The 12,842-nt window shown below is 39.5% G+C and overlaps 1 protein-coding gene across 2 annotated transcripts in view; it reads right to left on the bottom strand.

Annotated features, from left to right (window-relative positions):
* Positions 1–1,001: 1,001 nt before the first annotated feature.
* Positions 1,002–12,842, bottom strand: part of ROS1 (ROS proto-oncogene 1, receptor tyrosine kinase) — a 117,635-nt gene continuing 105,794 nt past the window's right edge. For both annotated transcript variants that reach the window (XM_047102783.1, XM_047102784.1), the window contains exons 43-44: positions 9,906–10,069; positions 1,002–1,312 (exon numbers count right to left, since the gene is read on the bottom strand). In XM_047102783.1, coding sequence (XP_046958739.1) covers positions 1,002–1,312; positions 9,906–10,069 — 475 coding nt within the window. The remainder of the gene's footprint in view (positions 1,313–9,905; positions 10,070–12,842) is intronic.

The following is a 12,842-nucleotide window of genomic DNA, read 5'->3' as shown; positions in this document are numbered from 1 at the left end:
ACAGAATGCTTTCATTAATGTTGCTGCTAGAGTACTTGAGGCATTCAAATTTAAGTAACTGCAAAAAAAAAAAAAAAGATTGGCTTTAAATCAGAGTGTTTCTCTGAAGAAATGTTTTTAATAGCTCTCATTTCAATATGTATTATTTCATGTATTTTTAAAAATCATAGAGCTTAAATTAACATCATATAGTCATTTATATTTAAGGATACTCGATACTAAATGTAATCGTAAGTATTTTATGTGTAAGACACACGTGGCAAATAAAAACGATTCTCCATATTAGCGAATTTCCATAGCAGCACACAGTCACAGAGCTATTTTTATACAACCCAAAGTCCGTGGAATGCTAAACCTTAGGATTTAGAGTGATCTTCATGGTCCTATGCTCAATAGAAGCTACTGTTCCAAGCCTCCAAAATACAAAGTACTTTAGAGTAGTCACAAAGACAATTATTTTATAGTGATAGCTTTCCAAATGATTTCTCATGTCCTAGATGCTGGTTCCTTCTGTAGATGTAGGGTTATTTAGTCATTTCCTCATGTATATATATACATCCTTTGGGGATAATCTGTAGTTCAGTCGGCCCCCTGAGCACACTCTTCATCGCCCTCCTTCAGGTCCCTAAACGTAGCTATTTGGTCTCTCCCCATCTAACCAAGATGCTTCTGGTGCAGCCCAGACTGAAGGGTGAGCAATGGACTAAGGGACCTCAGGGGAGAAGGGGAGCAGTTTCCTTCCAGAGTCTTGAGTCTTCCTAAGCTTTCCGATGTTTAGTGGTTCACGTCAGAATTCTACTGAAGGTTAGGCAGTTGTTATGGGGATTGCCACAGTTGAAATCAAACGGCTCTTGGAACCAAGAATTCAGGAATTCAGGAACTTTTCAGTGTTAATTTGGAGTCATGGACTACCACAGCATCTATCGTCCTACCAGTGTTTTCTTTCAGTAACTACTTAATGGGAGTGTTTATCTCAGCCCTGCATTTCCCAAACAGAGCTATTAATCAGACCCATCTCTATATCCACTGTGAGTGAGACAGGCATAGTTCAGGCCTTCAGGCTTGCCAGGAGGGCAGTAAGCCACTTGTTTTTCTTGGCAGATATCTTTGTCTGCATGTGGTTCCATCTCTTCTTTCCTCAGACCACAAGATTCAGATTCCTTGGAGCCTAGAGGACCCTCAGAATTTCCTTCACCTTGGCTACACTCTGTAGCAAGTACCATATAGTTTAACCCTTCTTGGTTCTTGGTTTCCATTAAAGCAACTGACGTAACGTCACCTGAATTCAAACAGATCACACTGCCATCTTCATCTGTGAAAAAAAAAAATGTAAAATTATGCTAGTTTCTATTTGACTTCTGTATCTGTAATATACAGACTGTACAGGAATTGTAACAATGCCAACCTTACGCATAGGCTCAGCAAGCATTTATGAGGGCCACCAAGAGAATACAAAAATAAGCAAGACCTGCTCCTTGTCCTTGAAGCTATCATAGTCTTGTAGAGGAGCAGAAACATTACTATAGATGACAAGGTGTGCTGTATGTAATAAAGGAATATGTAAAAGGTGGTGAGAGCTCAGAGATGATAACTCTACCAAACTGAACAGGTCACCACCTTGGTGATAGGAATTAAGTGCCCTTATGTTGGCTTTTTTGTCTGAAGTGCTTACGTTTCCATCCCGCTGGCTAAAATACCCCCCTTTAAATTAAAGATTAAGTAATTTAGTCATTTATTAAGATAATATTTACCAGATGCCTACCACGTGCCAGGCTGTGTTCTAGGTATCGATGAAGCAAGAATGGACAAAACAAAGTTGTCCCTCTTTGGGGTTTACATTCTGATGGGAGGAGACAGACAATAAACTAACAGACAGCTAAGCCTATGTCAGGGGGTGATGAGCACTATGAAGGAAAATTTGGCAGAAAAACGGAATGAGAAAATAATGGTGGGGGTGGAGGGGGCTGCTATTTTAGATGAAATGTCAGCGAAGTCCTCTCTAGCAAGGTAAAATTCAAGTAGAAACCTGAATTAAGTGAGAGAATTGGACACGTGGATATCTGAGGGAGAACATTCAAGGAAAGGAGAACACCAAGTATGGACTGGTGTGGCTGGTCCCCCTCAACTATCTCCCTGGGATAAGGTGCGTTAACACTAATTAGCAAATACATACACCAGCATGCTTATGACCTCATAGGGCTGACAGGGAATGGGTAGGCCTGGCAAGTTTTGATGACAGAGTTGAGGGAGAAGGAAAATAACATGAAAGATAATAGTGATTATTATTGTTGTTGTTAACATAGAGCACGTACTACATACCAGGCACTGTTCTAAACTATATACATATAGGGGCGCCTGGGTGGCTCAGTCGGTTAAGCGTCCGACTTCAGCTCGGGTCACGATCTCACGGTCCGTGAGTTCGAGCCCCGCATCGGGCTCTGGGCTGATGGCTCAGAGCCTGAAGCCTGCTTCCGATTCTGTGTCTCCCTCTCTCTCTGCCCCTCTCCCGTTCATGCTCTGTCTCTCTCTGTCTCAAAAATAAATAAACGTTAAAAAAATTTTTTAATAAAAAATAAATAAATAAAATAAATAAACTATATACATATATTTACTCATTCTTCTATTAAATAAATGCTAGTATTATCCCCATTTAACAGTTAAGGAAACTGAGGCACAGAGGGGCTAAATAATTTGCCCAAGGTCACACAGCTGTAATTTGAATCCAGATTGTGTCCCCATATTCACCCTCCCCAGTGGGAGGGCAGAGCTGCTGTTCTCTGTGAGGAGGAATCAGGTGGGTGGGCAGTGTGCCCTGTAGGAGTCCTTGAAAGACACTCTGGACATGTGTGTGTGGGGTCAGGGCGGCAGCAGAAAAATGGGCAGCCAGAGGCTAATCGGCCTTCTTCACAATTATGCTCATATTATTTTGTCTTCTTTACTTACAGACTGACCTTTTTACAGAGAAAAGTACAAGAACTCTTGCTGAAACCTAACAGCAGAGCTTCTGAAACATTTCACAAGATTCTAGGTAATCAAAAGGGACAAATACACAATCTAAACATAAATATATAAATGTGTATTATGGGGATGGTTTTTGATCAGTGCTTTTCAACTTCTGAGTGTCAGTACCTAAAAGAAAAATTTATGATCAGAAATATTACTGTTCTTGGGGATGCCTGGGTGTCTCAGTTGGTTAAGCATCTGACTTCAGCTCAGGTCACGATTTCATGGTCCATGAGTTCAAGCCCCACGTAGGGCTCTGTGTTGACACTCAGAGCCTGGAGCCTGCTTCTGATTCTGTGTCTCCCTCTCTCTCTGACCCCTCCCCTGACTCATTCTCTCTCTCTCTCTCTCTGTCTCAAAAATAACCATTAAATTTTTTTAAAAAAGGAATATTACTGTTCTTTCAGAACATATCATATTTTACAAATCAGAAACATTTCAGGCCACAGATGATGCTCCTTCCTTTGTCCTTATCATCCTTCCAGCAAAAGAGCATCCAAATGTGTGTCGCTAAGGAAGGTGACACCTGCATTTAGCCCTGATGTACACCCAGGCTGGGTTTATTTGGAATGAATTTAAATGGAAATATGAGGACAAGAAACAACTTCAAAGGACTAAGGGAGGTACCATTATACCTACTTTTTGCCAATGGAATTTACCATTAAATTTTTATTTAATGCATATTTATCAAGTTCCAAACCTGACCTACGAAGCTTATTTTATTATAAGAGCTTGTGAACTCTGTCCCTGCTCTGTTTTACTAGGTGCATGTTTCTTTTGCAGAACTTCCCACTGGGCTGAAGGACACAATGGCTGAGCTACAGGCTCACAGACTCCTTGCCATCATTTCATGTTCCTCTTCATCCTTCAAACATCATCATAGCATATTGCAAACCACATGGATAGTCACGTAGTGTTATAAAATATCTCTCCCATAGAAATAACTTTATCAGATGCCAAGGTTCGTTAATGCCTAAGTGCTGAATATCTATGGAAACATCCTGCTGTTATGATTATGGTCAATATGTACTAAGAGCCATTGAGAAACTCGTAAGAATAATTTCCTACATATGATAATAGCAATCAAAAATATCAAAAAGTGATAGGAAGAGATAATAGATTTAACTCTAAATAGTCCAGTGACCCAGACTGAGGAAAGTAGGATGTTCCTGAAGGGCTTAAAGAAATTAGACTGGGGCACCTGGGTGGCTCAGTCGGTTAAGCATCTGACTTCAGCTCAGGTCATGATCTCGCAGTTCGTGGGTTCAAGCCCCATGTCAGGCTCTGTGCTGACAGCTCAGAGCCTGGAGCCTGCTTCAGATTCTGTGTCTCCCTCTCTCTCTGCTCCTCCCCTGCTGGTACTCTGTCTCTCTTTCTCTCCCAAAAATAAGTAAACAAAAAAAATAAAATAAAAAATAAATTAAGCTAAAGGAAAGTTTAGAAAATTTCAAAACTAAACCTACAATATAGGTCTAACTGCTCATGTTATCAGACGCTTCATTTTCTTAAGTTTAATTCATTAAATAGCATACTGGGAAACTTTCTACCGATACATGATTTAAATTTTCTTTTGCCTCTTGTTATTTCAAAAACAATTTTTATACGAGGCAAATGAACTCTTCTTACAAATTCTGGCACCGTGTGTCAAAGAAAAATCATTAGCTAACTACTCCACTGGTTTATAGTACTTAGAGCAATATTTAGTAACTTGACCCTGGCAAGCTTTCAGCAATTAGTACATCTTATTGCATAAAGAACTTATGAAAGATGGTGGGGAGGAGGGTGTTTTGTTTGTTTATTTTTGTTGAAAATGAAATAGAAAGCCCGCAGTTCAGACCTTAAAGCAGAGATCCTGAACAAAGATAGCATGTGCTCAGCAAGTCTTTCTTTAAGAGGGAAATATTAAAATAAAGACTTCCAAGCAAGACAGGGTATTTACAGACGAGACATATGCCGGCTGACTGGCTATGTTTAGAACAGCAGAGGAGCATTTAGATTTGTTTCCTGTAGAACTCTCTGGGACTGATGAGGTGATGTTTACAAAAATGTTTGGATGAAGTCACTGGGATATTTTTACTAGATGCCCAGATACGTTACTAATCTTCTCTCCCTATCCCTTCTCTACCCCATTAGGTCAGTAGGACCATAGGATAAGCATGGTATTATTGCTCCTTGTAAGCCTACCCCCCCTTTTTTTTTTCCAAAAAAGTCTTTCCAGTGACTTTCTTATCTTCTTATGTATCTCCAGTAATAACAGTCAAGACAGACGACATCTTCCTGCTTTGCTAAATATGCCTAGCAGTCTGCAGGGCAGTAAACTATTATTAAACACGTTCTCTCTTATTAAAAAGGTAATTAAGTTTAGGCTTCCCTTGAAGGCACTGTTTTGTGATTTCTATCCTTTGCAAATATGCAAACTCTGCCTGGCAGTCTATTTCTTCTCTCTGCCCCTTTTGCTCAGTCGTATCTCCACAACCAAAAACTTTAGCGATTCCCATATCCCTTTCCATTCCTTATCTTCTGGATTTACATTCATTGTAAATAATGGAACAAGAATTTCTCTTCTACTAAAATTGAATTTCTGTCCTGGCACAGAATTGCTTGTTTCTGGCTAAATTATCAAAGTTTGGTTATATTCCCCGTTAAGCTCTTCCTGCTTCGTTATTGTGCATGTTTGTCTGCTTCTCTGTTTTTTGAACATTATTTAAAATTTTAATTCAGTCTGCCAACCATGTGGCATCTAAATAACCAGGATAAACTGGTGGGAAAACAAATTGGGGAAAGTGTGTGGGTATGTTCCTCACCTCAGCCATGTCTCTGTGAAGGCTGAGAGCAAAGGTTCTGGAACAGAAGCCATACACCAGCCCCACCTCAGCAGTATGACCGTTGGCAGGTTGCTAAACCTCAGTCTTCTCATCTATAAAATGGTGATATAATAATATCCATGTCATAGGGCTGTTGTGAGGATTTAACGAGTTAACCCACATAGCACAGTGAATTACACATAAAAAGTACTAAAATAAGATTAGCTAATATGACAATTAAAAGCCATTCCCCAAAAAAGTTTTGTTCTATGTATTTAATGTGAGCATTGTTACTTATCTCGGCCTCACAGATGAGCTAAGTAATGCAACATAGTAAAAAGGTCTTAAGTGTTCATAGAGACTTCTGAGAGAGGCTAAGATAAAGCTCAGATCTCGGACCCTCCTAAACCCATCATGGCAGCCTCTATGATTTTTATAGACTGCACACGTTAGAAGGAAAGGATTCCATAAGTAAAGAGTGAGATTTAAAATACAAGTCAACTGTAAAATCCTTACAGCCCTCTGGAACTCTTTACTTCTGCAGCATTTGACCACTCCCTCCTTCATGAGCCTCTCTCTTTTGGATTTGACAATACTCTCTTATGACCTTCCTGTCCCCTCTGGCTTCTCTCGGTCCACCATCTTTCTTTGTCCGTCGCTAATATATTTATTGGCTGTTCCTAGGTCCCATCCACCGTTCACCTCTCTTCTTATTTTATACACCCTCGTTGAATGACCTCATCTATACCCTTGACTTCAACTACCTGTATTTACAGGACAGACCTTTCAGCTGAATACTAGGATTCTTCACTTATCCCATAACCAACTCCAACCAAACACGTGCAAAGCTATTCTTCCTGCTATGCCCCCCATCTTTGGAAACAGCACTACTCTTTACGTACTTTCACAAATCACTGGGACTCACCATTGTCTCCTCTCTCTGTCACTCAATTAGATGCCAAGTATTACAACATCTACCTCTGGCCTCCATTTCCTCCTCTCTACACCTATTATCATTCATTAATTCAGCTTCCATTAATTTCCAATTTTTTACCTGGTCATTTATGTACAACCACTATCCCTCCAATTTCATCACTTGCCAATCCCCCCCCCCCCCCGTGTGATAAACTACATGCAGTTTTGTGAACACCCCCATTCACTGTTATCCCATGCCTTTCTACATATTGTTCCTTCCACCCTGAAATATTACTTTTCTGACCTCCCTGCAAAACTCAGCTTGGAAATAACCTCTTCCCAGTGGCTTTTATTGACTCTCTGACACACAGTATGGATCTGGCATCCCTCCTCTGGAGGCCCACAGAACATGGATTCCCTCTCAATGGCAATAGAGAATGCCTCCTGGATTTCTGAAAAAGATATAGCATAAAGTCATCCGCTCCCTGAATCCTTACACATCATCTCACTTATAAGAAAAAAAAAAAAAGTATAAAAACTGACCAGAGAATCTATATCCCACTCATTTCTCTAGATTACATAAATTTTATCTCTAAATCCAGCCAATACATATATAAATATATATAAATGAACATTTCGGTCAATGGTTGTATATGCCTATAAAATATCTAAAAGCATATAACCAAATTGCTAACTCTGGCTAGCATCAGAGAGTAAGAATAAGGAGGAAGTAGGAGACTTTGCTTTTTAGTCTGTTTAGATCATGTTATATGCTTTTCAACAATAAACAAAAATCACTTTCATAACAAAGATCCTTAAAATGTAGACACAGTTATAAAATAATATAGCAAGAGGAGTTACTATGAGCAATTGCTGGAGAAGTTCAAAGGAAGACTGGAAAGGACTCAGGAGTCATTTTGACGATTGATGTAAAATAACATAGAAACTATTTTTTAAGCCCTTAAAAAAGATAATAGTTGTGCTTAATTTTGGAAAGTCTACTAAAAGGATATTCACAAACAAATTCAAATCTGAGTCTTATCAGTTAAGTGCTGCTTGCAGAAGTAAGAGCAGTCATCTAGTTGTGAGGGTACCAAAAGTAAGAACGAGGCCGGGCAAGAGCAGGTTCAAATGGCGTCAGCAAAACACTAGGGATAGAGACATCATCCTATGACAAGAAGAGCCAATGAAAGCAGCACTCCTATTAAACTTTATATACAAAGTTAAAGAAACTGACTCTAAAGTTTCTCAAGGGAAAGAAATATTCTTGCCTCCTTTTTTTTTCCTTAAAGCAAACCCACTGGAATACATTAAGTGTAGGTGCTTAACACTATGCCTTGCAACAAGTCAATAAGTATCTGTTGAAATAATTTTTCAAAATTCTTACTGAATTGCATTTAGAAAAATACGTTAAGTAAACACTTAAAAAATGAGAAGAACTTGATAGTGTCTAGAATGGGTTACAATCCGTTTTTCCTTATCCTGTGTGATCGTCACCCAGGCACGTGTCTGTACAGAAACCCCCAAAAGGCTGGGGCTGCTGCAGCAGTTGTAACCCCTCAGGGCTCGGTCACTGGAGGTGAGAAGACAGGTGCAGCTCATGTGAGACCATGAAGAAGGCTCAGCTGACAAGGGTTACGACGCCCGCTCAAGACAAGCACAGCCCTTTCCAGTCTGTCACTTGGCTATTCATGTTAAAGAAGCCAAACCACCAGTTTTATTTCCATGCATGTCATGGATCCTAATTTACCCCAAATATGTATTCAGAAATACAGCATGCAAGACAAGTAGATGTTCACCCTGTGCTGCTTATTCTTCCCTGCTATTTATTAGTCAAGTGCATCACTCCACAGAGGTCTCACGCCCGACTCCACGTCGGTCTTCAGCCTCTTGTAATCAGTTACCACAAACACTAAGAGGCCTAATTGCTGAGAGATTTCTGACTCATGGTCCATCTTGCCAGCTTTATTTTTAAGCAAAAATGTCTGCATTCGCAAAGGGCCCTGTGAACATTTAATAGCTGGAAGGAGTTCTAGAGCAGCTGGAGAGGATCATTTGACAATTCAGTTTTCTGCAGCCAGTACACAAAGGTATGATAAATCCGATTTTGAAAATGAATTAAGTGACTGCTGCATTTTAATTCCATTTTGTGCTTTTCACTGAACTAAAAAAGGTTAGTCTGTCTATCCCAGTTGAATGGTTCCAAAGGATCATTGCCTTATTTACAAAGTTCCTAAAATTGTGGTATCAGACTAGACCTTCACAAGGCGTGAGCCACTACAATAATCCTAGCAAAATTCCTAAGCCAACAATTAGACATACGCACAGCAACACGGATGGCTCTTAAAAACATAGTGTTCAACGAAAAAGAAGAGAAGCTTTACAAACACAATAGTATCTGTGTGTACAAAACAGTACGCGTTTTGTAGCAAAACATACAAATGAAAAGATGCACATTAAAGACACTAGAATGGTTGCCTGGCAAGAGGAGGGAGAAACTAGAACAGGAGAAGAGGGAGATAAAAGGACTAAACAAACAAACAGGAGTGAAGCCCTGCATACACCAATGATCATGATGTACCATCAACTAACAGTCTATAATTAACTCAGCTCTGTACTTGAGGGTGAAACGGGTATGAGGGGTGGAGGGGAAGGAAAATAGATCTCATAAGAATATAGTCTAACATGTTCATTCTCCTCCTTACTATCTGAGATTGTAAAGTCCAGGGGCCATGTCACTATTCTTTATTATTTTTTTTAATTTAGTGCCCAATTCAAAATAATTTCCAGGGCCATGCAGGTGTCTCAGCCAGTTGAGTATCTGATTCTTTATTTTGGCTCAGGTCTTGGTTGCAGGGTCATGGGATTGAGCCCTGACTCTGGCTCTGTGCTGACCATGGAGCCTACTTAAGGTTCTCTCTCTCTCTCTTTTTCTCTCTCTCTCCCTCTGCCCTTCCCCCGCACATGCATGCGTGTGTGTGCATTGCCACGCTCTAAAAATTTTTTTTAAATAAAGAAATCATAGTAATTTCCAAAGAGGAGTACAATGAATACATAGTACCAGTATATTCTTCTTCTTCCTCACCATAAAATGTCTTCTATGCGTATATATACCCCCATTTTAACCTGTTCAGTTCAGACTAGAGAGAAAACCAGAAAATTCTGAAAAAGAATCAAACTTACATTCAAAGCCCTCATTTATGACTCCACTGGGGTCTGTTTCTTCTCTGCGTTGAGAAATACTATTTAAGGAAACATTTTTGAATAACTGAAGCTGATCTTGTATTTTGTGGAAAGTAGGTCTTTGGTCAGGTTCTTGAGCCCAGCATTGGGTCAACAGATTCCACCTGGATACACAGGTAAAGGCACAAAAATAAGTGGTGATTGGAGATCATTAGGCAACCAGTACTGATAACCCAGGTAAGGTCATTTCAGAAGGCAACAAATTTGAGTTATTGCCAGTTTTCCATAATTAGTATAAATAAGCCAGAACAAAAATCTTTGGTTTCCACTTAATAGTGTCTTCCAATATTACTACCTTTGTTAGATAACACCTTTCTTTCAAAAAGCCATTACTTTGAACAGTCATTAACCCAAATAAATAAATAAAATAGATTGTTGGAAAATGATTGCTTAACACGTAAGGGCACTAACAGCTATAGAAATTACTGAAGAATATGAAGACTTTATACTCATACATTGATATCTAGAACAAAATCTAAGATTACTCTAAACCACATAGATCTTTAGCGGCAGAACCCGAGGTAGAAACCACATTCAGTTCTAATGCTTTTAACTCCTCATTATACTGTCAAATTAAGTAAGAGACTCAGTTTCCTCAGACATTAGTAGCTGGTTTATTAAACATTATTTTTTCCTTAACAGTTGTCTAAGAAATATCTGTGTAACACTCTTAACTGTGTTCATTCATTCAGCAAAGACTTAGAAACTTATTATATATTGGCAGTATATAAAGAGCTAGGGATGTGGTTGTCCTCATAGAAATACATATAGTAAATGTAAGAAGGTGACAAAAATTTATCTCACTACAACTCATATGAGCTGGAAAAAAAATGTAGTTTTTTTTATATTGTCTGCTACTAATTAGGTCTTTCTTAGAGCCCTCACCTAGAAGGAAAAAAGTTAACCTCGTTAAATACAATGGTATTTAAAACCTGGTGCAATTCAATATTTTAAACAATCTTTTTAGGTAATGCTCAGTCTTTTCTGGATAATAAATCAACCTCTAATTTTAGTCTATTCCTACTCCCTCTGTCCTCTTCTAAAAGATGGTGGCAGGATATATGTTGGGTGAAAGTCTTACGTGACTTATGATGGCACAGTGAAAAATTCTTTGGACTGCACTGTGCCCTCCAGATCATTGCTGGTCTCAGAATAGAATGATCAGGAATTCAGTAAGGAGTGACTGGTCTGGCCCATTCTGCAGGCATCAGCTGCTATCTGCAGTCTCCGATTTCTTTACCTTTGTATCCTTCAGCTCCCCCCTCCCCCCACCCCACCCTCCCACTCCCCCACCCCCCCCCCACCCCTGCCCCGTGAACTGGTCTTCCCTTTCCTCTCTCTAACCATAACCATCTCTGAGACTGCCTCATGCCCTGTATATGCTGACAAGGCCCAGGGAATCCCTACCTGTTTCTGTTGTGTGACTAAAGGATGCTCCTTGCCCTAATGTCTAGCTTTCAACAAAATGTCCACGCTGAATGGGAAACAAAGGAAGATGGGAAGTGCAACTTGACCTTCTCTGTCTGGACATGCCCTTCTACCTTACTCATGATGCTGGGTCTCCATGTCAATGGGATGAGGCTGGGTGGGGAGTCCCCAGCTCAATGATCAACTTGCCATCCTCCCAAATTGGGAGAGGTGGGCAGTTTTCCACCTTTAGTCTAACTGAAGCTTACACAGAAGGTTTTTCAGGACCTAGATATCCAACATCTTCATCCTCCAACCTCTATCTATCAAGGTCTCTTCTTCCTACACTTCCTTAGGGCTTCGAAGAAATGGGCTTCTACTACTCCCTCTTTTTAATTAGATTATCCTTATATAGAATTATAGGTTCTAGTCATTCAAACCTGGCATTTAGCATACTAACAAGAAGCTAAAGGATTCTAGATAACCACACCTTCCTCCAAACCTGGCTTTCAAGTCTACTGATTTACTAAAAAGGTCAAGTACCTGCTTTTTTTTTTTTTTTTCTTACTCTCTGGAGCTAGAAGGCATACTGGGGACAGGGAGAGAAAAACTGGTAAAGAAATGTAAGATGGAAAGTATTTAAAAATATTAGTACTACTATATCAACAGATTACTATACAATTACAAATTACAAGTTCTAAAAAAAGTACTAAAGAAAACAAATGTGAGATCTAATAGAGATGGAACATTTTTAGTAAGTTGCTGTCAGAAGGACACTCTGAAAAGGTGACATTTAAGCCAAAGAACTTCGTAGGAAAATAAGATGCTAGTCACGGGAATAGGGTGGGGATGGGAGTCAGGGAACACATTAGAAGAGGGAAAAACATGTGTAAATTCCTAAATTAGGAAAGAACGTGGCTCATTTTAGAATCTGAAAGAAAGCCAGCTTGGCCGAAGAGCAGTCATTGGAAGGGGAGAGTGTTAAGAGAGGAGATCGGAAGAGGAAGGAGAAATCATGCAGGTCTCACAGGCCAGACTAGGAGTTGGATTTTATGGCACTACAATGGGAAGCTGTTGAAGGTTTTTAAGAAGGCATGATCTTAAATTCTTAAAGAAGTTACTCCAGCTGATATATGTGGAGAGTGAATTGTAGAGGGGAAAGTTAGAAGCAAAGAAGTTATTAAAGAAGACAAAGTGAGAGATCATGAAGGTATGGACTAAGGTAATGGCAATGGTAGTAGAGTAAGGATGTCTCCAATCACTAGACGACAATGACCAAGAAATCATTACAGGTACTGTACTCAAAGTAGCTAGTGTCTATGTTAGAAATTATAATGGAATCTCCATTCCCTTATAGTATGGTGCAAAGTCCACTTCTGTCTCATTTCTTGGCAAGCACTTCAGGTCAGAGTAAGTACTCAAAATCAGAGTATTATGGGGAAATCTAATATTGGTCGATTTTCCAGTATT

This window comes from Lynx rufus, unplaced genomic scaffold, assembly GCF_022079265.1.
Source record: "Lynx rufus isolate CCGP_SWC_20201006 ecotype Redwood Valley unplaced genomic scaffold, mLynRuf1.p SCAF_6, whole genome shotgun sequence".
NCBI classification, from domain to species: domain Eukaryota; kingdom Metazoa; phylum Chordata; class Mammalia; order Carnivora; family Felidae; genus Lynx; species Lynx rufus.
The sequence above is the reverse complement of the archived record's forward strand: the minus strand, read 5'-3'. Positions and strand labels throughout refer to the sequence as shown.